Raw genomic sequence first — 25,171 nt, 5'->3', positions numbered from 1 at the left:
AAGAAAAATGAACCTATAGAATGGATTTAAAACTAAGCCTTAATATTTTTCTGCTTTCCATGCTGTTGTGAAACTGCTGTCTTGTGCATAGGGACCGTTTTAACTGACATTATCAAACAAAATATTGCCCATGAATGGGCATAAATGTGTGTGTTTGTATGTGTAAATTTGCATTTGCCTGAATGAGTGAGTGAGAGCTTAAAGAGTTTAAGGAACAGGTATATGGTCACTGGCCGCACCTTCCTCATTTTAGACCTTCTCATGTTGAATCAGTAAAGTCTAAAAAGAAGTTTCCTCATATTCACTGGAACATAAATAGAACTACCTGTGTGGTCAGAAACCCTGATAAGGCAAAGTCTTTGTTCTCATATCTGGCCAGGGCGGCTTATTTTATACTGTATTGTTGTATTTTTAATTTAATATTTATATTTTAATTTATATTATAATTATTTTAACTTGGTGATGTGAGCCGCCCCGAGACTTTGGCGAATGGGGCGGCATAAAAATGTTTTAATAAATAAATAAATAAATAAATAAATAAATAAATAAATAAATATGACATTCTCTTTGTAGTCAAGCAAAGGTAACTGCCTTTTGGAGCCTGCTGATTTAACATGCCAATTTTTTCTCACAAACAGGGTATCTTCCTTGAAAAGTTACCTTGCACTAATTGAAATGTGGAGCTTTATCAAGCAAGGTTGTGGCAGGCTTGGAGTCCAGCGTCTTATAATACACTATGTTCTCTGGAAGTGCTAAAAAGATGTTGGCACCTGATACAAGAGAAAATGCTATAAAAAGGCTTTTGCATACATATATGTAATTTTATACATTAAATATAGTTATTACTTTTTAATATGATCGTTTCTCAAAATTGCACATAGTTTTCTGCAGTTCAGAGTTTTGGTTTTACATGTTTATAATGGTGGAGGCCTATAATGGATCCTATGTCATACCTGAATTTGTGATTCCCATAATTTTTAAAGCAAAAAAGCAAGAATAAAAAACAGCACACACTCAACATAATTCTGTAATTCCATTCTCAAAGTCCTTTGGTGTAACCTTCATTCATGTGACCTAAAAACATTGCAGATATAATATCCTGAGTATTGGGAAACAGGTTTTATTTTTTCCCTCTTTGAAACAATTATTTTTCACCACTCTAGACAATGACCAAAATGTTTTGGAATCTGTTGTTGCTGCTTTATTTCTTGTATCCCACCTTTGGGGAAAAAAAGGATAAGTCTGTTGTCCTATGTATTGCACCTTCAGTGACCAAAAAGGCTTGAACCCAGGGGGTTATGATCATCCAGTTCAGAGCAAGAGAAAAAACAAAGGTGGAACTCTGCTTCCATGTCTTCCTGCCCTACATTTTTGCTTGCTGGGCTTTTTGTCTGCCTAGTAAAAAACATTATGGAGTGTAGGAAAAAGGCTGACCAGGCCCCAGCCTCCCTCTCTAGTCTCCTCCCTTGTGAAACATCCTCCAGTTTCTCTCCCTAAAGTCATTTATGTGACCTTGGAGGGCAGCCAACATGGTTTTTTTTCCATATGAGCTCCAAAGAGTGGGGGGAGATAATGGGTTCCCCCATCTCAGGCCAGAGCACTTTCTCTTACCTGAAAACTGGAAATGTGAAGTATCTGATGGCCTTCAGACACTGTCTAGGGATTGTAGGAATGCACCCTAAGTATTACTAAGGAGGAATTTTATACTTCTGAAGATAGCCTAAATTATCTTAGAATTCTGTTTGTGGGATTCATGTACATATCATGTTTTTGGACAAATGTTAGTTATGTATTTTTCCGTAACTGCTGTGAACTGTGTAGCTGCTGAGCAGTCAGCAAAAAATATCCTGAGAACATCTTCAGAGTCATAGAAGAAATGTACTACAGGGCTGCCTTAGTCGGTAGCATATGTTGTACACTATTGTTCTTGGTTGAGTTTTTCTGAGGTAGGTCACCAGGTCTTTCCTCAGCCCTCTCTGGGCCTGGGACTGGCACACACATATGTGATGACAGTTGGTTGTACACTGTACTGTACAGGAACCGCAATGATTGTAGTCCATGTATAGTCATCTTGGTAGTAAAGTAGGTTAAAGTCTTTCTGAGAAACTGTTGCCTGAGAACTAAAGATATTACAATGCACAAACTATGCACTAACTAGAGGCTATGGGTTCCCTTTCTTTGCGGGGGGTGGAGATTCCATTTTACTTGGTGCAAAGCTTTCTGTCACTGAAAAGGACTGATAATAGTTTCCTTTGTTGCTGAGAGCAGGTGGCAAAGCATTGCTAGCGGTACTTTCTTAAAGTTCTATCTGATAGAAAGCATAACTGAGAGATGTTATCAGTTATTCTTGGCGACAGTTCTAGAAATTCCATGAGCTTTCATTACCTGATGTTTAAAGGGCTGTGTTGCTATCTCATAGGTATCTAGTATAGTATAATGTGCAAATCCATGTATTTTTTTTTCTAAAGAGCAGAAGGAAATTTTTAGCAAGAATCAATTCAGGCATATAACTAGCTTCAGGAAGTAATATTTCCAAAATAGATGCTTTCTTTTCTATGGGCATAGCAGTTTTAGGGAGGCAGATTTCCTTGGAGACTTGCAAGAGAGGAAGGAATTTAGCAATGAGCTGGTTCCTTGTCATGGCAAAGGACCTTGTGTAGTTCAATGAAGCTATGAGTTATGCCAGGCAGGGGCACCCAAGATGGACAGGTCATAGCAGAGGGCTCTGACAAAAGGTGATCCACTGGAGAAGGAAATGCTGACCCATTCCAGTGCCCTTGCCATGAAAACCCCATGGACAGTACCAGAAAACAACAAACTATGGTTTATTAAACCATGGGTTGTTCAGTCACGAGCTATCATTAAGTAAGAATCTGGAATAAAGGGTTTACTATTGATTATTAAGCATGGACATGCTCCATGCATTTAAGTTCTCTTACATTCAGCCTTCCACTTTAAAAAACTAATATCATTCATTTGCCATCTTGTTTGATCCTCACACTGTGGAATCAAGTTCTACACTAGACTATTTTTGGGGAAGCAGGGCAAATACCATTGCTTTCAGTTTCAGTTTTTCGATCTATTATTTTACTGGTTGATGATATTGAAGATTCTAACTGATATTCATTATTTGTTTTAGATCATTCCTGATGTGGCTTGTGGGAATGCAAGCTCCAACAGCTCTGGTGGGGGTCGCCTTATTTCTTTTGAAGTTCCACAGAATACATCTATAAAGTAAGAGGCTCCTTTATCTTGGTGTTATTATAAAGATACGCTTTAAATAATGTTACTGGTTAAATTCATCCTCAGCTGTTTTATCTGGATGTGATAACAAGAATTCAGATAAACAGGGAAAAAGCCTCAAAGTCTCTCTAATGTAATCAATGATAGGAAGTCCTGTCTGGGCAATATCCAACAAGGCCACTGTGCTTTCACAATTGTTGAAGCACTAGATAAGAAAGAGCTTATAAGAAGTTCATGACTTCCCAGCAGGAAATGATGTTTTGCATACCACTGGCAGCCACAGATAGATCTTGTGGGCCTCTACTGCCCAGTAAAGAGCTGTTTACAGTCTTCCCCCAGTTTAAGAAATTTTTAGTTAGAGGATGACAACTTGATAGAGTTGCAATGTAATGGTCAATTTGGCTTGAAGAGGCATGATCTGACATGAATTTGAATCAGTTTATTTGAACAGGTGTGACTTCCTTATTGTACTCTTGCCTCTCAAATATAGTAACATCCCTTATTCTAAGTGAGTTTGGAACAGTCCAAAATATATTTCCACTCATCCATAAAGACTTTGCTGTGAACAATGTAGCGGGCAAAGTTGCTTATAGATGCTGCTGCAATATTTACCTTGGGAAGTGAAGGGTGACCAAGAGTGCATGGTCTATTTGTTCAAGCATGACTTTGACCTTCAGGAAAATTAACATACGGTAACAAAGTGTAATTGTGTTTTATAAATATATAAAGTCTAAATATTTCCACTTAAGCCTAAGAATGACTATTTAAAGTTTAATCTCCTGTGACTGAAGCTATACTGGAAATATGGGTCCATTATTTTTTCAGTATTTGGAAAGGTATTAAGGAAAAAACTACTAATGTAGGGCAAACACATGAAATTTAGTCTTTTTCCAGTTCCCTTTCCCTTCATTCACACCCTCACTACCTTCAAAGCTCCCTTGCCTTTTCTCTCTTTTCCTAACAGTAACGCGGATACAGTCTTTCTTTTCCAAATTTGCTTCATCTTCCTTCCTTTCAACTTCCTGCCACCTTTACTTCACACCTCTTTCATCCAGGCTGTTGGCCTCCTCTTTCAGAAAGCATGCTTCATCTGGTCCATTGATTCTCAGCCAGTTTCTAATTGTCTAACCTTCCTTTGGTCCTTACTGGCTTTCATAAATTTATACTCCTCCTCCTTTAAGTGAACTAAGGGTATTATTTTATCTTCTCAACAACCATGAAAGAGAGGTTGGTTCAAGGTTACTCAGTGACCTTCATTGCAGAAAGCAGATGTGAAAGAGTTCAGTAGAACTACAAAGCAAATACACAAATTACTGCCAAATGTGTTTCATTCTTCTTTAGTGGCACATTTAATGGTTTGATAGTCATGCATTTAGTTCATCTGCACTGGACTGGTTTGCATGGTCAAAGTGAGCCACAGTGTCTTATTCAAAGCACAGCACCTATGGGACATGATTTCCATAATCACACTTGGTGCTGCTTGTGTTGTCCAAACTCAGGGAGCATGGCTTATTGCAGAGAGAAACAACCTCCCAAAAACTCTACAACAGCCTATTGGCTGTTTAAAGGTTGTTCACATGTGGATAACATGCCTGTAGAGAGTGGGCCAGTCTCTCTCTCACTGTAAGCTGTGCAGTGGGAGGCATTGTCCGGTTCTCAAGCGAAGGAGGAGCGGCAGAAGTGGCGGCTGAACCGTTTGGAGCTCCTTCAAAGCTGCTTAGTGAAGTTTCTCACACTGAGTGTGAGAGTCAATCTGTTCTGGAAAAGATGGAAAGGTTTTCAGGAGGGGTGGGAAGCAGGATCCAGTCCTTGACCCTGTGAAGGCACATAGGGAGAAATGAGCTGCTCAGCTGGAGGGGCTCTGTCATTCCTGCCATATTGTTCTCCAAAAGTGAAATCCCCTCTGAGAGTAGAGCCAGCGGCTGTACTGAAAAGGAGAGACTGAGGAGGAGTTTCCAGTTTGGAACCAGCTCTTGGCGAGATCAGAGGCTTCTCCTTCCACCTTTGACAAAAGGCTATTTAAAATTTAACTGTTCTGTTAACTGTGGGGTTTCATTAAAAAGATTGCACTTTGAAGGAATGTCTGGAGTTTTGGAACCCAGGGGAAAGAGGGTAGGGACCAGCTCATGACCATGCCAAACCATGGAAATTTAATGGAAGTTATTATTAATGATAATGGAAGTTTATTATTTATTTATGTATTTATTTATTAATTAAATTTGTATAGAAACTACCTGTTAGCATCATGCTATCTGGGTGGCCAAGTTGTACCCCACAAGTGCCTAGCATGCAACACAATTTAAATAAGTCATCATAGCTTTAAAAATGGCTTATTTTGTTTCGGTGAACGAGGTTAGTAAATAACCTCTGTCGTTCACCATACACAGGATGCAGATATGGAATTGTAAATTATTTTATTGCAGTGTTTGTTTATTACATATTGTTAGTGTATTCAGCTATGATTTTATATATTCTGTTGAATTATTCTATTTATATATATATTTAAAATCTTTTTAGTGTGTTGTTTTGTTTCCAGTGGTTTGAATCTTCTGCTTTGTTTGATTGGACATGAATTTGAACATGCAATCCTAGTCCAAAACTCTGAGTACAGTGGCTTTCCATCTGTCCCTGGACTCTGCATAAAAACAGCTTTTCTCTCCAAGTTAAACTGATCTTTCACACCTCCCACAGGTGCTCCAGCATGGATGTATTCCTAACACCTTTCCTCTGGAATTTAAACGAACAGTGAACTCTTCATGCTATTTCAACAGGTCAACCTATGATATGCTCAACTAACCTGGATTAACGTATTTATATAAATAAAATGTGAAACTAAAATTTAAAAGCATAGCAGATGATTACTGGCCAATGTGTATATATACAAAGCTTCTCATTTAAAATTGTACGGAGTGTCCATGTATCTGATCATGCTTCTAATTTACAAGATATATGCAAATCCTCTTTGATTTCCACTGCAATCTTATTTATGTGTATTCATAAGCGAGATCCATCAAGTTCAATGAGAATAATTCCCATGTAAGTGCGCCTAGGATTGCATTATTAATGTGCTCACTTTTGTATTTTCTTTGCTTGTTTAAAGGTTCAAGTTCTTGTGGGAAATAGGTTAATATTGGTTGCATTGGGCCTGAATCTATGCTGTGGTTTTTATTTACTTTAAAAATATATATATTTAATGATGTACTGCATGCTATGCCTTCTTTAAAACATTTCTTCTTTATAATATGTTTACTATGTGTATTTTTTTTTGCCTTTAGTATAAGGCAAGATGCCACAGCATCTCTTATCTTGTTATGGAAGGTGACAACAGAAAGATTTAAACAGTGTTCACTGACTGATACGACAAGTATCACTCTCCTCCAAGCAAAGGGCGGTCTTGTCCTGACAGAGGAGACACTTACATTAGGAAACAACTATTTTATTGGTGAGTTTTGGTACTATTGTAGATTTTTAAATTCATGTATATGATTTATACTCTACCTTTTGACTTAATCAGGATGTCTGTGTACTATCCAAAATATAATAATTCATAAAATAATACAGTATAACATAAGCAATCATCAATAGAGTAGCTGAAATACAGATGAATAAGAAAAATATTACTGATTGTAACAGCTCAGTCCATCCTTCAGGCTATGCTTTGGAAGATCAGAAATTAGATCTTTCCTCATGCTCCATCTGCATGCCTCCAGCCTACCAGCACAACTTCATCTTTAGTTTCTTGTTTAAGCATAGTTTATTGTAGTTTGCAATGATATATGAATCATTGAAGTATGTTTTATGCTTGTCCTTCAGTTTTATGCTTGTCCTTCAAGAAGTGGGAATCACAGTGTGTTATAGACTTGTTTAAACTGGGCATAGTCATTAGTGTTCTACTGTATGTAGAATTTGTAATTTCATAGGGAAGATACAATATCAGAGCAATCCTGTGAAGCTTAAGGAAGCCATGGCATAGGAACAATCACTTCCTAAACCATGTTAGGTTCACACTGCTCAAGGTAGAAGGTGGCAGTTGAATGGTATTAAATTGAAATTAAACAACCAGGAAAAATTACAAATTTCAGAGCATATTTAAGTTTAAAAATATCTACCTTTTCTTATCAAATCAGTGTTTTTATTCTCTGTAGTAGATTTTTAGGAGTCCAGGTTTAGACAAAATGAAAGGTTTCTGTTTCCTTTGTGCTCCACTTGTAGCCTTCCACGAGAAATCTTGCTGGGCACAGTAAGAAACACAATCTGATCTAGCAGGTTCCAGTTTTATGGCTTTTTTATCCTATGTAAAAAGAAAATGGATCACAGAACTTCTGTTTACTATAATGACAATTTTAGAATTTAAAAATGGAAAATTGAAGCTGGTGACTAAATGTGTGAGACAAAATAAGTTTATATACTTTATTTTAAGATGTGTGAAAAACTTAAGAGGTTTGGATACATTTCCTAATGCACGTAAGTTTAATTAAGTCAGGTTTTGTGGGACAGATGGCATGCTGTAACTGGAACATGAAATTGAAGTCATGATAATAATAGTACTTTGTTCTTGAAATATTTTTTCTCTCCATGATGAGCAAAGATTTGTTCAATGATTTCTCATTTCCGAGACACATGGCCTCCAAACCAGGAAGAACTAGCCAAGCATGGAAACAGATTTCCACCTGCAGATCTGCTCTAGTGTTGATAACAAGGAAAAGAGAAATGGGAGATTTTTTGCTCAAGCTGCCTCCTCTTTACTGTACTCTCTTTCCTTGTTAGATGAAGAGGTTATATGTGCTCATTCAGTCTAAGTACCTCTTTCCCACTTTTAAGCATATTCTGGACATTGCTTCCCCATTCCACTGCCTTTCAGCTTCAGATAATTCCAGTCACCTCTGAAGCAGGGGAAATACTGCCACTTTTTCTGTGCTAAAAGTTCCTAGATCAGGATGATATTGCCAAACAAATATAATTCTTAGCGTCTCTTTCTGCATTTCAAAGCAGCTGGGGGAAAGGCTGCTAATAGTGTGGACTATTGAGTGTGTTATATAAATTTATAAAAAATAAATGCACCTGAATTATTATTATTATTATTATTATTATTATTATTATTATTATTATAACATTTCTATGCCGCCCCTTGCCGAAACCTCGGGGCGGCTTACAACATGATAAAATACATTGAAATACAATAGTACATAATAAATTACCATTAAATATAAAAATACAAAAAATACATTGATTTACAAATATAAAATTAAAATTATCAGTATAAAATAAAAATATAGGGGGAGAAAGAGAAGGAAGAAGAAGTTGCCCTGGCCAGATCATATGTTTTAACAATTGAAATGATGTTTAAATAAAAATCACTCCCTTTGCATAGGAATAACAAGAATGTTTGTTTGGGGGCAGGAAAATGCTTCGAGTTGAAGGTGTAGCACATATGAGAGATGGGAAAATGCATAGCAGATAGCTTTACTTTCTTCCTTTTAAAAGCTTTTCCTGGATATGAAATTGGGAGACCACACGGAATCTCATTTGGGTCATTCATGTGTTGCTGACTTGCTTTACCATCCAGGCACTTCCAGATAGAAGTGTCCTTGGATCATCAAGCTGATGGCACAGTGAACCTATTCTTTTCTTTCTTCCTTAATGGAAAACATGGGAGGGTAGAAGTTGAGTGGAAGGCAGATGTTAGACCCTTGGAAAATTATATGAATAGGGTGGGATGATGGTGTGATCAATGCTTGTTAGGGTGAAAACTTATGTAGACACCTAAGATAGGGTGGCTATATGCACATACATGGGCTTGAAAATGTCTTTCTGTCTGCTTGTTGACTGGGATGTGGGTGTGCTATTGCTAGATTGCTAAGATTCATATTCCATAATATTCCTGATTACTTCAGAAAAATGAAAACCAGGTATCTCCTTTTATAGGGAAGCTGTGTACCTAATTTGCATGCTTACATATCAAGTGAAACTAGCTATTTTTGCTGCATATCAAGAAAGACAAAGTAGTTTCCATATGTTGCATACTTACACCATTGTCTTTGAAGGTGTACCCTGATGAGCTCTGCGCTGATGCTATCCCTTTCCATTGCCCTATGTTGCCTTCCACTCTCTTCTTTTATCTCCTCTTGTTTGCTACAATATGCATGTCTCAGTACAGAGGAAAAGGGAGAAGACCAGTCATTTTTTCATGCTGTCCTTAAAAGCCCGGAGTAGCAGATTTTATTCAAAGAAAGCACAACCCTACAACAATGCAGTTGTTCTGGATAAGACTGTTGGAATCTTCCCCTGCCCTCCTGTGTCATCTACACCCTTCAAACCTCAGTTTTTTCCCGAGAAATGTAAAGATTGCAGTTCCTCAGGATAAATGAGTTGGAAAAGCATTTTATAAAATACTATAAGGAATTAGTTAATTCTGTGGAAACAAGATTTTATTAGCTCCCTTTAATCTTTTTCCTCATTTCAGTGAAGGAGATGTAAAAGACTGATGTGTGTGGTTGGGGGGGGGGGTTGCTTGTCTGCCTGCATCAGCCATTTTCTGGTACATTTCTGAAAAAGTTAATCTATTTAAATAACTCACATTTTTCCTAAAATAATCCTAGTGTGCAAAATGCAACCAGTCAGGAAACTAAATTATTTGTTTTAGTTGCCTCTTGGTATCTAATTAACTAAATTAACATTTGCTTAAAGACTCTCAGACACCATGAAAAGTTTTTCAACAGGAATCTATACCAAGGTAGTAATTAGCCAATCAAGTGATTAAGTGAACAAATAATATCTGTGCTAATAATAATGCATTGCTTCTAGAAATGACCTACCAGCATCTTCTGATCTGGTTATGCTTTTGTGGCCATGCACATAATCCAACTAGTCTTCCCTGAAATTTTATTGTAGTTTTTATCCATAGGTTTCCATAAAAGAAAGCTTAGATCCATACATATTCAGAACAAATGCATCTTTTTTTCTTTTTTCTTTTCTTTTTGGTGAGCTTAAATAAAACAAAACCAACACCAACAATGGAAAAGAAGGAAGGAAACTTCTTGATATACCATAATTATCATAACTATATACTTTTTACTATGCTCAGACATTTTGAATATAATTCTTTCTCAGAGATACCCTGAGAAAGTTTCATCCTGACATCAGTGCACAGTACCAGTGGTGTGTGGATAATAAGGTAAAATTGGCTGTTTGGGACTATCCCAAGAAAGGATTTCATTTAGAATACTTTGAGTTCAATATATATTTCTTTCCCATGTGATTGGTGTCTTCTTTTCTTTCTTCTTCACAGAACTGAAGCAGGTTGCTAGATCTTGGAACAATGCTGTCAGAATGACAGTATGTTTGTACAATACCTGATAGCCCCCTGTCAGAAGATCAGCTTGTCAAAGATGCAGTTCTGAATGTGCAGCACTTTAAAGATGTTTATAGGACTGCAAAATGAAGAGCTATGAATAGTTAGGCTAAATAGCTTACGAGTTACAGGTGCATAAAAGTGGGCTTTTGTGTAATAATCCTAGCTGGATGGGGAACTGCATACCTAATTCCCCAGTTAATTCCAGCAAGTGTCTCAAGGGCCTTCTCAGTGGTTGCTCTCCACCTCTGGAATAAACTCCCAAGGGAAATTCACCTGGTATCATTACTATTTTCATTTTGGACCAGGTGAAAACATACATTTTTAATATCTATTTTAATTGATCCATCCCCCTTCCACCAATTTAATGTTACTGTATCATACTTATATTGGATTTTAAATTGTTATGGCTTTTAAAATTGTTAAATTGTTTTATCTTTAAAAATGTATTTGTATGATTTTGTAAGCCACCTAAGGACTTTATAAAGTAATTGGTGTCATAAAAATGGAAATATTAAACAAATAAATATATAAATAAACTCCACAGTTAAGACTATTATAATGTGGGACTACCCTTGAAGAGTGTCCAGAATCAGTGCAGTATATGGCAGCTGGATTACTAGCTAGTGACGCTGGGTTGCAAATCACTGCCTTTTATGTTGCCTAGCAAGCATTAATAACATTGTACTAGCATTTGCATACACAGGCACAGTTACATTGGTGCTACTGGATATTGCCCAGTATCTCTTGTCCCTGTGGCTTTTGTTCAGAAATGTGGGAGCAGTGGAAAGCTCCATCAGATAGAGGCATCTGACAGGAAATGAAATGTGCTTGGGAAACCCTGAATATAATAAGCATGTGTATCAGCTGGGTTACAGAGATGCCCAAATTGCAATATTTAGCAATATTTGGCTAAGTTGCTGGCATCAATTCAATTCAGTAAATAGATTTATTAATTGAGTAACTATGTTCCTTTTGTTGCCTTTTTAAAAAACAAATTTAAAATAGTCTGTTTGCATTTGCATTTATAGAGATGGAGACTACTGAGTAACTTCACTGACCTTTTGCTCTTCACCAGATGCTGTTTGTTCAATTGCTTTAATAAGCAATTCAGTATCTGGCTTTGTAAGTAGAGATTTGATAGCTGTGAACTAGTCCTTGAAATGCAGAAGCATTTTCTAGGTGACAATGGCCACATGATGAGGGCATGACTAAGTTTATTGTAATGGACCAATGAAATTGTACTATGGCCTTGTTCGCACATAATAATAAGCCAGTTTATCCTGACTTATTGTGAACAAGTAGCATGCTGGCATATACAGCCTGTTTGTGCAGGTGGGTAAAACAAACTAAGAAGAGATAGTTTACCAGCCAGGATTTATAAATGAACCATAAACTGAATGGTCAGTTCTGGCAGCCTGGATTGTGGCATCATGCTCTCTCTTCCTAGTTAGTTTTATTCACTCATACAATGGGTGGAACAGGGTAGGAACAAATGAGCTGTGTCCACCAGCATGGCAGTTATTCACAGTAAGTCAGACTGAACTAGGAATTCTGGTTTATCCTTATGTATGAACAGTTTATTAACAAGCCTGCACCTGAAGAAGATTTATGGTACCTGAAGAAATCTTTCCTGATGTGGTGCACTGACATCTAAAATTTCACTAAAGAAAACTTTATCATAGTACAACTTTATGTAGCTCAGCTTAAAAGCAACCACAGATAAAATGTTGGCCTATTACAAATAAACTTGGACAGTAAATTGATACGCTTACTAGGACCACCTACATGTTATGCATTTTTATTGCTTCTACATTGGGTAGTCTTAATAAAGGTGGTACTTTTCTGTTTCTGTTTTATTATATAATTCAGCTCTTGAGACTTCAGTACAAAATATTTGAAGCTGTTAGATTTTAACTGGCCTTGGAAAAAATATAAGGTTAAATTGTGCAAAATTACCTTTAATTATAAAATATGTCTCATTATGCACCTCTAGATGAAGGGGAGTGTAAACATGTTTCTGCAATTATTCTCCTACTTGGTAGCTAAAAATAGTCAGATATAAATACTTAAATGCACTTCCAAAATAACAGGCATGTTGTAGTCATATTATGTTAGTAAGATAGGTGAAGTAATGGGAAAATCACAAGAAAGGATGAATTTCTGGTGCAAATGAATTATTAGCTTGCTGAGGGAAACAGTTTAGCAGTATTGCATGTGCAAAGGAAGCTTGATTTTTTTAAATCCTTCCTCTCCTTTAGGGAGCTGTCTGTTATGAAGAGCAGATTAATTGCTTCAGATGAGTGAAACTAAAGATAATTTTGTAGGCATCAGAAAAATCCAAGTGTACTCACATTTTGACTTTCTAATTGTGACAGGCAATCAAAGGAAAATTTAAGAGGAAATGAATTTTGACTAAAATATAATTTCTTATTATTAATTTTATTTTGAAACTACCCAATAGCAGAAGCATTCTGGGAGTCATACAACTGCAGCAAATCATAGAATACAATTAGGATAGAAATAGCAATAAGGCATCATAAAATTATGAAAATCTAACATTGTAAACTTCCTAAAACAATATCCTGACAATACTGGTCCCCTAACTGCTATTTCAAGCTATCAAATGTCTTGGCATAGGGGGCAGTCTTAGCCTGGAAGCAATACCAGGTGAGTTTCAGTGGGAAGGTCATTCCATATTTTGGGGGTTACTTCAAAGAAGGTCCTCCTCCTTATTGCCACCAACTGAACCACCCTTGGAGGTGGCAGTTGGAGGAAGGCCCTAGATGTTGATCATAGTCTCTGAGTAGATTGCAGATGGGAAAGGTGACCCATCATGTATTGTGTATTCATTACTATAGCCTACATCAGCCTATATTCTCAGAAGAATTCAGTTGTTTGTTTGGAGGCCAACTAAACTAACATTAAAAGTTCTAGGTTAGTTTGGAAATGATCAGGCCCAGCCTAATAAATTTTATGTAGAACATGAAGTCACCATTTGCTTTCATTTTAAAAAATCTTCTCACTTTCAGTATAGAAAGACTATACACTTAGAGAAAATAGGAAAACATACTTATTGAACTATTCATAGAAAATGTTTGAAGTTGAGGAGCACAGTTGCCTAAGGAGGGGCAGACAGCCAAAAGAATATAACTGGATTATTTCTTATGGGAACAGATTTGGCTAATGATGGGAACCATCTTTTCTAGCCAGGAATAGCCTTGGATTGATGCTGCTTCATGACGTGCCTTGGTTTCTCAAGACTGTTGTGTCCTGAATTGAAAGGGAATGAAGTCCGATCTTGAACTGGCAACAAAGCTTCCCTCCTTCCTCAGTTTTTAACAAAATAAATAAAACAAAGCAAAACTCTTGGCCACCTGATCATTAAAATTGAGCTACCCTCTGAAAATAGTCAACACTGCCCCTGGTCATGGGTGGGTGGAATTTGACCCAACATTAGTTTGCATTGTCCTGCTTTGGATTCTCAGTTTTTTGATTGCCTGTCCCTGGGTTCTCACTTTTTTTTTTTTTTTTACTCTTTTTCTATTAAAGTCAATGGCGAGGTATTGTTCCATTGACATTAACAAAGGTGGGGGGAAATGGTTTCCTTAGAAAAAACAATCAGAGGAAGAAACCCATGCATTACAAAGACTTCATTGCCTCAAGGGTTTTCTTCCCCTCATTTTTCTATAAAGCCCCCACCTCCACTAAAAGCAGTGAAATAATATAATTCCATTGACTTTAATGGAGGTGGGAACAGGTGTCCTGAGGTGACCTTTCTGTGTCACATGGCGGTGGGGTGGGGGGTGCTCATTGGGTGCCACTGCATGCCCAGACCTCATGTTGCCAACCCTAGTTTAAACAGTAAAAGTCTGGTTACTAATGTAGTCATTGCACTCCACTGGTAGAAGAGTGTGCAGCTCACTTCTCTAATTTTCCTAAATTCACTGCACATTCTCTTTAGAGAACAACATTATCTAGATCTGGGTATGCTGTAGATTCCAGGTGCTTCCTGATGAAGCTTTCATCATGTCTCATTTGTGGAATTTTAGGGACTGAGTTGTGGGCTCTAGACATCCCATGTTTCCTTTCCACTTCTGTTCTTTTTCTTACTACAGAATATCTGTCATGGAGGGAAAGGCAGAATACCTACCCAACAAACTCTTATACATTCTGGATTTACTGTGCACTTGTGATTTCTTACTTATAATTGATTATGGTTTGTTTAGATTTAAAGCTCTAGTTTTGTGTCATCTTAAGAGCACTTTCTCAGGATTATTTTAGAGCAGGGAAGAAGGAGAATTCTTTCTGAAAGCAAAAATGAATCTACCCAGACGCTGTGAGCAATATCTGAGGCCTCCCTTCAGGTACCACTTCCTAGGGAGGCTTGGAAGGTGGCAAAAAGGAGAAGTGCTTCCAGACTGTGGAATGACCTCATCATTGAGGCCCACCTGGCACCTACTTTGTCATCCTTTCAGCACCAGATTAAGACTGCTTGCTCCACCCAGGCATTCAAAAGATCTAATTTTCTACTAAATGTGTTTTTAGCTATTAAATTGTTTTCAAGTTTTATAGACTGGAAAAATGTTAAGCTGTTTTATTGTGTTATGGATTATATTTTTATGAACTCCTGTGAACATCACATACAGCTTTGACCGTTGGGTTGTTATTATATGTTACTATAAAAAACTCTTTATTTATATCCTACTTTTTTCCTCTTGTGAGGGGCTCTAGGCAGTGTACCTAGCTTTCCTCTGCCTCATCTTTTATTATCCTTACTGCAACAACCCTGTGATTTAGGTAAGGCTGAGAGTGAGTGACTGGCTCTAAATAACCCAGTGAGCATTATAGTTGAGTGGGGAATAGAACCTGGATCTTCAAAGGTCCCAATTCAATGCTCTGTTCACCATGACATAAATAGAGGCATGTGAACAGAGTTGGGTGACAGGATTGTCCCACTTTATACATCAGCTGATGACTTTCCTTACAAAACCTGATATGGAATCATTTGCCTTTGTCACTGTCTGGTTCTTTCAGACTCACTCTTTAAAGACCAGGTCATTTGTGAACTCTGAAATTGATCTGGAATATGGGAGAGAAACATGGAAGTACACTTTGTGTTTTGTCTCCCTTCCATCACTAGTTTAAAAGCGTCTCATGACTTGATAAGAGCCAATTTGGACACGGTGAAGGAGAGCTATGACTGAGTCTTCCCCTTTTCTTAAAAGCAGCTGTGGGCTTCCTAACATGGCTTGGATTGTGATGTTGGTGGCTATCTCTCAATTTCCCCATCTTACATTGTGTCTCTTCCTGCCGCCACCTTCAGGTGCTATTAGCCACAGAGCTGAAAAGCTACAGTAAAATACTGGTACCTATTTCTCCCTCTCCCCACGTCCGCTTACTTCATCTGAAAAAGGGTAGCTCCGTCCTACAGTACAGCAGCATGTCTCAGTCCAAATCACATCTCAGCTCCGTGCCCACTTTTAATCAAAGTAAAACATTTTGGATGACTGACTCATGGATCCCTCTCATCACATCAGTTTTGTCTCTCAGGGTTTAGTTATATTTAACATACCTTTGAATTCTTGATGTGATATTTTGGCAGTGATTACTATGATAATGTGAGCTCTTTCCACAGGTTTTGTGACTGATTCCGTTGCCAAATGCACCGTGGCTTTACGCTTGACAGTGTTAGTAAAAGTCAGCACATGCTTTCCTGAAGGAAGCCAGTCAGATGACCTTCCATGTTCAGGGAAAGGAAAATGCATCACCAAAACATCTGAGGTAAGAGTAGCCATCTTGTCTGCAAGTGAGGAGCAGGGCAGGGGTGAGGAAGAATGATCCCTGTCCTCATTTGGCCATGTGAGGCTCATGGAGTGTGGGAACGGGTCTGAGGAGTCACATGAGATAGATACTAAGAAACCAGCAGTGACATCCAAGTAATTCATGGATGACTTTAGGAGAGAGAGATGGTAAATATCAGCTTCAGAGAACAGGTATTGAGAGACCACTGGTTACAGGATATGGGGTTAGCCAAGATAAATCATGCAGGACCATGGACAGCTCTGACCTTGGCCATTGCTGTCTAGACTTTTTAATATAATGATGCAGGCATTAAAGTTTGAGCCAAGCTCCATCTTCCCTCAATCAGAAGCAACTTGGAGCTTAAGGTCTGACATACCTTGCTGCTCTGTGTGAATTCTTGGAAGGGCCTCTAGTATCTAAGGAAGAGAAGACTGATTGTTCCTCAGAGTTTCTAGGTACCTGCTATGGAGGATGAAGTCCCACTTCCATGTTTAGCAGTGGCACATTGTTCCTGGTCTGTTGCTGTTTGATATGATTTAATGACTGGCTTAAAACCTTCTGGTTTATTGGAGGAATATGGTTCCAGATTGCTGTTAGGGCTCAGATATGTTGCTGCTCTAATTTCCAACTTGTTTGGTAAAGCCATGAAATTCCTATAGTCTTTGTTCCACCTGATCAAAGGATATTATTTTTCATTTTTTAAAAAGTAAATAAATGGCACATTTTTTGGTATTTTAAAAAAGGGAATGATGAGGAGAAGTCTTTCATTAAAACCTCCAGCAGGAACAATAATTGACTGAGACTACTAAGAGAGGCTATTTAAGAGGCAATTAATAGACTTTTCATCACTAATCCCCACTTGCAATTATCTGGAAGAAATAAAACATGCTGTACCTACAAGGAAGACTTTTAATTAATGTTGCTGAAAACCTTTGCTGCATGGACATCTCTGTGAGTAAATGTTGTAGGAAGACCTTGACCATGTAGGAGAACAGTGCTGGATAATCCAGCAATATATGCAGTTATTTGCTGAAACATCTGTTTTAATTTTGTTTGCTGCTTACTGTGGAGGCAACTATAATTAAGTTGGCCATTTTTTATAAATAAAAAGAGAAAGGTATTAGAGCTTATCATCATCAAACTAGTGTTAGTTCACTGGTGTGTGCTCTGTATTTTCCAGAAGTTAATAAAACACACTTGAAGGAAGAAGCCAGTGAATGGGTGAGGGCCAGAAGAATGCATTATTAGACTCTTGTGTATGGTCCTGTACAAATAAAGCAAGACAGCCCATTTTAATGTATGTTTATTGAGATATAAGTTCCACTGAGTTCAGTGAGACTTAGTCATAGGTAAGTGTGCATAGCATTTCATCTTTCGATAAGGAAGTGATTCCTACCTGTTACAGAGTTCAAGTTCCTTTTGTAAAAGACTTACAGAGAAACCCTAACCCCCAAAACTGCTGCATATAGGGGGCTAGGATGGGGTTGAGTTGTCCCAGTACTGAAAAACTTGCTCCATGAATAGGAACATCCACCCCAGAGTCCCATGGAAAGTTCTGCAGGGCTGAATCTACTATCAGTGATAGCTAGGCTAAGGATCTGAAACTGGTCATTCTGAGGACAAGTCAAAGATGTCCTGAATGAAATAGTGACAGAGCCAGATGTGAAATGGTCAGTACCCAGGCATGCTGGTAACTGGACAATATGTCTGAGTGAAATCTGTTATGCTCCGAAAAGGCAGAAAGAAAGGATTAATGACCATATTTTCAGTTGTGCATAAGTAGTCTGCCTATCACAGGAACAGTGCTGGATGAGCCTTAGATTCTCCTCAGTGCTATGATTCAATGGTTCTGTAATTTTAGCACCACACTTGCTTCACAGCACTCTGTTCTCCTGAACCTGCAGACTCAACGCCGCCTTTATTGTAAATATGTCAATTCTTTCAACTTACTTGCTTTTGAAATTAATCATCCTTTCCATAGTGCATAATCATTATATGCTGAAAACATTATTGATGATCAAACATCACTACTTTGTTTCTCGCTGTGTATTTGATATATTTTGTAAAATATGTCTGATACTGTTTTTCCTTGTGATTCAGTGAGACTTAGTTCTGCTCCAAGACGTTTCACAGTTCAGAGCACTGAACTCAGAGATAAGGCTTAATCAAGTCAGATAAATTGTGTGTGCCATCAGCTTTCTTTAGAAGGGGAAAAGGTGTTTTCATTACTGCTCCTGTCACATAGAATAGTTCAGGCACAATTCCTAGCGCAGCAGGAAACTACAGACTTTTGAGGCCTTTGCAGTGACCTTGCCAGCAGGATTGAAACTGTTAGATATTTACAGTTTGTTTAGTCTTCAGTGTCAACATTTATTAGTGACTGGAACTATAGATTTATGAAATCCTCAAGAAGAGTATGTGAGTAGAAAGCACAGAAAATAATGTCAAAATCATGATATAGAATAGACTAGAAGAGTCTAGCCCCCTGCTAGACTTTCACATGTGGGCACTCATTCAGCTGCAGGACCACACCTTTCCAGCTTAGGTGAATTGACATGCTAGCTCAGTATATAGTTATACAGTGTTTGTATATCTTTTTCTTCAGGTCTTATAACTGAAATGCCTTAGACTGCTGTGCTATGTCCACTGACCTGGCATTGAACTCTTTGTTTTAAAATTTACAGAAATTTTGAAGGCAGCAGAAAAAATGGGCAGATGAGGGGAGAGAAAAATGTTTTGAAAAATGGAAAAATGCAATATTTGGACACTTTGCAGGTTGAAACGGGCAACAACAATGAAACTATCAATATTAATAAAACAAAGAGAATGATGCCTCCTCTAATCTTCTCCTCCATAGTTGCAAGCAGACATGATGCATTCACTTTCATAAGAAGAACTGAGAAAAAAGGGAAAATGAACCAAGGCTCAGGTCATATACTTGACATTTTCTCATCTATTGCTATCAGTTTCTCTTACTATTTCTTTTGCTCCTTCATCTTTGTTTTCATCATACACATAGTTATCATGGACTTCTAAAAGCTGAAGGTTTGTCCAGACTGAAACAAACTTATCTTCCCTTTCAAACATCAATCTATTTCTTGTTTTGGTGTATTTCCAAACCCTGACCATTTTTTTTCACATGCTGCAGAAGATGGAAGAATCTGAAGTCAGTGGGAAGCAAGAGGAATCAGAGGTTGAGTTGTGCAGAGAGAGATAAGGAAATATATGTTTGGCAGAATCTCAGTTTGCATTCCTGGACTAAATCCCCTGAAGATATTCTGTATTTGGTTACTTTTAAAAGTACCCTGCTAACCTTAACTGCTTAGTGGATTGCAGTCCTGTCAAATGCAGCTGCATTGTGATCATGTTCATTTGATAGGAAATGTTTGAAAAAAGAATGTTCCCTGATTTAGGTGTACTAATCACTTAAGCAATTTGCTTTAGAATCTTTGAGAGTTCTGCAGTTGATCCCAGAAGATAGTCTCACCAAATACAGTGGTCCTTATACTTCTGGGTACTTAAATATTGTCAATGAAGAGATTATTAGTAGTAGTAGTAGTAGTAGTAGCAGTAAACTTTGAAAGAAGACCTCCCCTTCCCTCCATCAAATTTTACTATAGGGCTTCAACATCACTATCATATTCTTTGCATTTTCTTCCTTTTAATGATGGCAACTGCAATATGAATAGCTTTTACATCTTTCATAACTTCTCTTATTGTCTCCAGGTCTTTTGGAGTGTGTTCAGTTTCATAATGACATTAAGAAGCAAGTTTAGCCAATGACATGCACATCCTGTTGCAGTAATATGTGGCTATGTTTCCAGTATGATCTCTCATGCTGCTTTCGTATTACTTGCACTGCCAATCAACAAATACTTTGTCACTCCCAATTTTCTATAGGACTGCACATATTTTACAGTTGATATACACTGCAGTACATCTGTTCCCTCCTATTTCAATGGTTTTGTAAAAAAAATAGTTGAGATACTATCACAAAGTTTCTGATTCCTTCTCTGCTCACATGTCCACATCCATCTGTAAGTACTGTAAGACTCTTTGTGTCTTGTTGATTTTACTTTGCACAGATTCTGTTTCGTGTTCATATTCAGACTCTAAAGGAGGCTTACTTGAAAAAGATGTCTGCTGGGCAAATGAGATGATGGTCTTGAAATATGACCACATGGACATTTTTTCTTGTCTACACTGAAGCTGGCCAGTGATTTGGGATACAGCTGTTTGCAATGCTTGCTTCCTTGAACATGCTGTTGCAGATGGGGGAACTCTTTGTGATGTTTCAGGTGTTACAGCAGAAAGAGGACTGTTGGGAAAAGCTACTTGCACTTTCCTCAGTGTAGTCCTCCTCAGGTCCTTGAAGGATTTTTAGTGTTAGCAGAACACTTCTTAGACTGTGTATAATGATATGTTTTGTCATCTGATTAGCATTTGGAAATATGTATAACATGTATATAATTTGCAAAATATGTTTTTCCTCAGAAGAACTTGCAGTATAGAAATGCTTCCATATGGTAGATGTTACTCTCAGCATTTTGCTAAGGGGAGGGAAAAATAATTTAGTGGCAATTTTGTCAGTAACAACCAAGCTATGGTGTGTGCATGTGAGTGTGTGAGTGCATGCTGCGGGGGGAGGGGGGACGGACAATTGCAGCAAGCACCAGATTAATAGGAATTAAGATTTACATAAGCATTATAGGAAAAACACTAATTTAGTTAAAATATGTTTCAATTGTCCAAATTCAGGTAAAAGTGAACATTGAATCTTTCATATAAGCATACATTTGATTCCTTTTTGCTACTCTGTACTATCACCTAACCTTATGAATCCTAGTCAAGAAAGAAATCCACCAACTGGGCCAACGAGAGGATGGCCACAAGCCCAGAAGAAACTGGCACCTTCTTTCTGTTGTGACAAGGCTAAGTCCAACTAGAGGCAGAAACACACCTTGCTGTTGCACTGGAGCATTGTAGACTCAGTGTACAATCTAGGACTTTCTTGCCTGTAGTCTCAGTGTACAACATAGGACTTTCTTTGCCTGCAGTACTAGCTGAAGCTGCAATTGGATTCCTTATTTATTTATTTCAATTTATATGCTGCTAAATTAGACTCTTTGAGCAGCTTACATAAACATCTATTGCATAATTTGCAGAACAAAATTTTGGCCAGTTAATATAGTTGCAACTTCGGAAACATCTGAGTCATTCATTTGTTCATTTACTGAGGCCCAGTGCAGTGTGGAGACAGAGTGCTGGACTGAGGTTCTGAAAGATCTGGGTTTTAGCCACCACTCAGGCCTGAAGATCACTGAGTGATTTTGGGCCAGTCACTCACTTGCAGCACAGGCCGCCTTGGAGGGCTGTTGGTGTGAGGATATAATGGAGCTCTGTAAGACACCTTGGGTTCCTCACAAAAGGAAAAAAGGTGGGATATAAATGTCATGATATTAGTAATTCTAAAGAAAATATAATCATTTTTTGTAAAAGTGCAATTTGTTCAGACCTCCCTTTTCAGAAAAGGCTTTAGCTTTTTAAAAATATTTCCATATTTTTCTCCTGGGCCTTCACATCTCTAACTCTTGGGACTTACTTCTTAATGGACATATATTGGATTGCACTGTAAGACACCTAAGAAGCCACAATTCTGAGCCCCCTTACCTGGGAGCACACTGAGTATACTTTAATAGACATTTGAGTATGCACGTCTAGGAGTACACTTTGACGATTTCTTATACAGTCCTAAATATTTGGAAGGTATTGAATCAAGGAAACCTGCTCTAGAATGTTCTTGAAATGCTTGGAGGATCTAGAACTATCTGGTCTTCTGGGAGGAATTGACCTTACAAGTGTATATTTGTAGAGAAGGATGAATATTTGGATATACCTTGGCAGATTTCTTCTCATGTGGGAGGAGGGAGAGCAGGGAACTTGTTTGGATGGGGGGCCAGATTACCCCAGAACAGAGTAAGCTACATGTGCTCAAAGGTCCAGGGGCTGTTCCAGAGCCCTGCCCCTCTTATAAGCAGTGACAGAAGGGACTTGGCTGGTGTTTCTAGGAGCTGGGTCCTGCAGGTGCTAGCCAAACTGAGGAGGAAGGAGGGGAAAAGGCATTTGCCCAACACTTGCAAATCACCACAAAAGATTTTTTACATATTCTTTTTTCTGTTTCATGGCTGTTCACACTGACTGTAAGGAAATTTGACTTGCAGCCAGTGTGAACAGCATAGTTTAATCAGTTGGCTTGTGGGAAGTAGAAGTTTAATTAAGCATGAGATCTTTTTGCCACTGTTTTCTTCACCTGGGGTGAGAGATGTCCAGAAATGGCTCAGTAATTTTCCTACAGATGCAGCAATCAGCTGCCAAAATGCTATGCTTAATGTGAATCAGCCATAGCATCCAGTTCTTTTTCTTCCTCAGCCTCCTTCTACAGAGATGTAACTGGCAGTTTCTTATACTTTCTGGTATGGTCTTTGAAATACGCTCTTCGGTTTTATTTATAATCCCCTCTGTTTATGCTATCTAACCTTATAATATGCAAAACATGCTCTTGAACAGAAAATTCAAAACACATTTTGCCATAAATGGTCAGTAGACACAGTATGTAGGGCTTCCAAGATTGTCTCTGTGACCTTTATCATTTTGGTTCAAAGGTATTCAAACACTTCATTCTTTTCAGTTATATTTACTATTCTATAAACATAGCGGCAGTCTCTAATTTCAAAATAGTCCCCAAAATAAGAGTTGAGACACCAGCATTAGGAACACGCCGAAGAGTGTCCGTTGGTCATTGTCCTTTTGCTTAAATCAAAGTTGCACTATCTAGTTCTCTGGTGCATTGGTGAAACTGCACACACGTAATTTAGCTTTGTGGTTATTGTTTGTAATCTGTTGCAGAAACCAGAATGGATGTTGGCAGGATGCCCCTGCAAAGCGGCCGAGGATACATGCAGTCAGTAATGATGTTGCCAGATTTCATTATGACCTGGTTTGAAATATGTATTTCTCTTGCTTGTAATGTTCAGTTGCATTAGAAACTAAATGACATTTTTCTAGATTGTTTTTTGCTCAGGGTCAGCTGAGCTTCTACAGCAGGTATAGACTAAGGGTAATATATAATACTGGCCTGACACACAAAGAATATCCAAACATTTTAATCAGTCTTTTTGATGTTTTCAGGATGCTGGAGTGCTACTGCTACTACTTTTTTAAATGAAAATGTATCAGTTGAGCCAAACCTGTAAGGCTGATCTTCACTAGCCTTAATACTGGCAGTTCTTTTTCTGTGCATTGGAAGAAATTGCTGTGTTTCTTCAACTCCAGTCAGACTTAAAGGACTCTGTAGACACTGTGTGCCAGGCTGAAAGAGATTTATCTTTAGGAAACCTGACTTGTGGTGGCTTGAATTTCAATAGTGCTAATGGCTTCACTGCAAAGGTAAAAGGTGGGGGGTGTCCTGGTGGGTAGGTAAGAGTAGAAACTGTTGGGGCCAGAATGCAACATATCCTGTGTCCTCTGCAGTCTCTTCCACCTCCCCCTTGAAAGCCCCAGCTATTCAGCCAAAATGGTTATTGAGAAGTGCAGAGCAAGAGGAGGGAGTTGGAGATCACTTCTGCCACTCCTCTTGCCCTGCATAGGAAGCCCCTGAGCCTTAGTGTTCACAGACTTATGTGTATCCTGATTGGATTGTCCCATAAATCAGAGAGAGTGGATGGGCTCTCATACCGTGAAGCAACCCTGCAAATAAGCCACAGTGGGCTGGGCATTTGCTAAACGATCCACAGTCACCCAACTGGCGCTTAGGCTCACCCTTCTTGGCAGCTGGTATCCCAATGCCCCTCATGGCAGAGCCTCCTCCTATGGTTACCCCTTTTTGTTCACTGCTTTTGAAAAGGAGTTTCAAAGAGTACATTGTGGTTATACGTTTTTATTATTTTATGGTCTTTCACAGGAGTGCAAATCTGCACTGATACAGCTTTCCGAGTTTCAACTGTCAAACGGATGTGCACTGGATAATAGATTGAAAGGGTTAGACTTCATATAGGCTAATTTGTGCACAATGAAAGTAGGTGAACCAAATGGGGTGGCGAAATAGCAGTGTAATCCTCTGGCTTTTACATCCTCCTGCAGTGAAAATGGGAGAAGCCTCATTCAAGCAGTGGCTTAAACATCACATGTAGAGAAACTTTAGTTTTTCAAGCGCTACTGTCTTCTTTGTGGCAATGGGTCACAGTGGTATTTTGTTTTGCTCAGACTACAGAGATGTCTGAATCCAAGCTTCAGATCAGAATACCTCTGTAGTTTTGGCACCTCTGAGTGAGCTTCTGATTGAAAGCTGGCAGCTTTCCTGATAGTAAGATAAATTGACTTCATGCACAGCACAGTTCTGATGATGCTTGTATTGGGATCCAAATACAGCAATTAATTGGCAGGAGATTCTCCCCTTTGGATCTAAGTTCTAGCCTTCCTTATTCTGTAATTGACAGTAGGCACCTGTATTCCAAAAATGAAATTGTGGATGGATGATATGACTTATAGAAGTCCCTTGTTGACTTCTGGGTGTGGGGGATCAGTGTATTCAGAGTAGAGCTCCAAAGCAGACAAATATATAACATATAAAATGAACTATTTATTTCTAATATTAATGCTCTTGAAGAAAGTTGGAAAATATCTTTGTTTTATGTGGGAGGGGGCACTGTGCACTCATACACCTCTCTCTCTCTCTCTCTCTCTCTCTCTCTCTCTCTCTCTCTCTCTCTCACC

General features: G+C 38.3%; 1 protein-coding gene across 1 annotated transcript in view; it reads left to right on the top strand.

Annotated features, from left to right (window-relative positions):
- The window catches only part of DNER (delta/notch like EGF repeat containing), a 137,887-nt gene that overhangs the window by 62,270 nt on the left and 50,446 nt on the right, over positions 1 to 25,171 (top strand). The window contains exons 3-5 of the mRNA XM_044432745.1: positions 3,140 to 3,234; positions 6,519 to 6,685; positions 16,233 to 16,378. Of these exons, the coding sequence (XP_044288680.1) occupies positions 3,140 to 3,234; positions 6,519 to 6,685; positions 16,233 to 16,378 (408 nt within the window). The remainder of the gene's footprint in view (positions 1 to 3,139; positions 3,235 to 6,518; positions 6,686 to 16,232; positions 16,379 to 25,171) is intronic.

This window comes from Varanus komodoensis, unplaced genomic scaffold (assembly GCF_004798865.1).
Source record: "Varanus komodoensis strain SLA01 unplaced genomic scaffold, ASM479886v1 scaffold25, whole genome shotgun sequence".
Taxonomy (NCBI): domain Eukaryota; kingdom Metazoa; phylum Chordata; class Lepidosauria; order Squamata; family Varanidae; genus Varanus; species Varanus komodoensis.
Note: the sequence above shows the minus strand (reverse complement) of the source record. Positions and strands in the feature narration are given on the sequence as shown.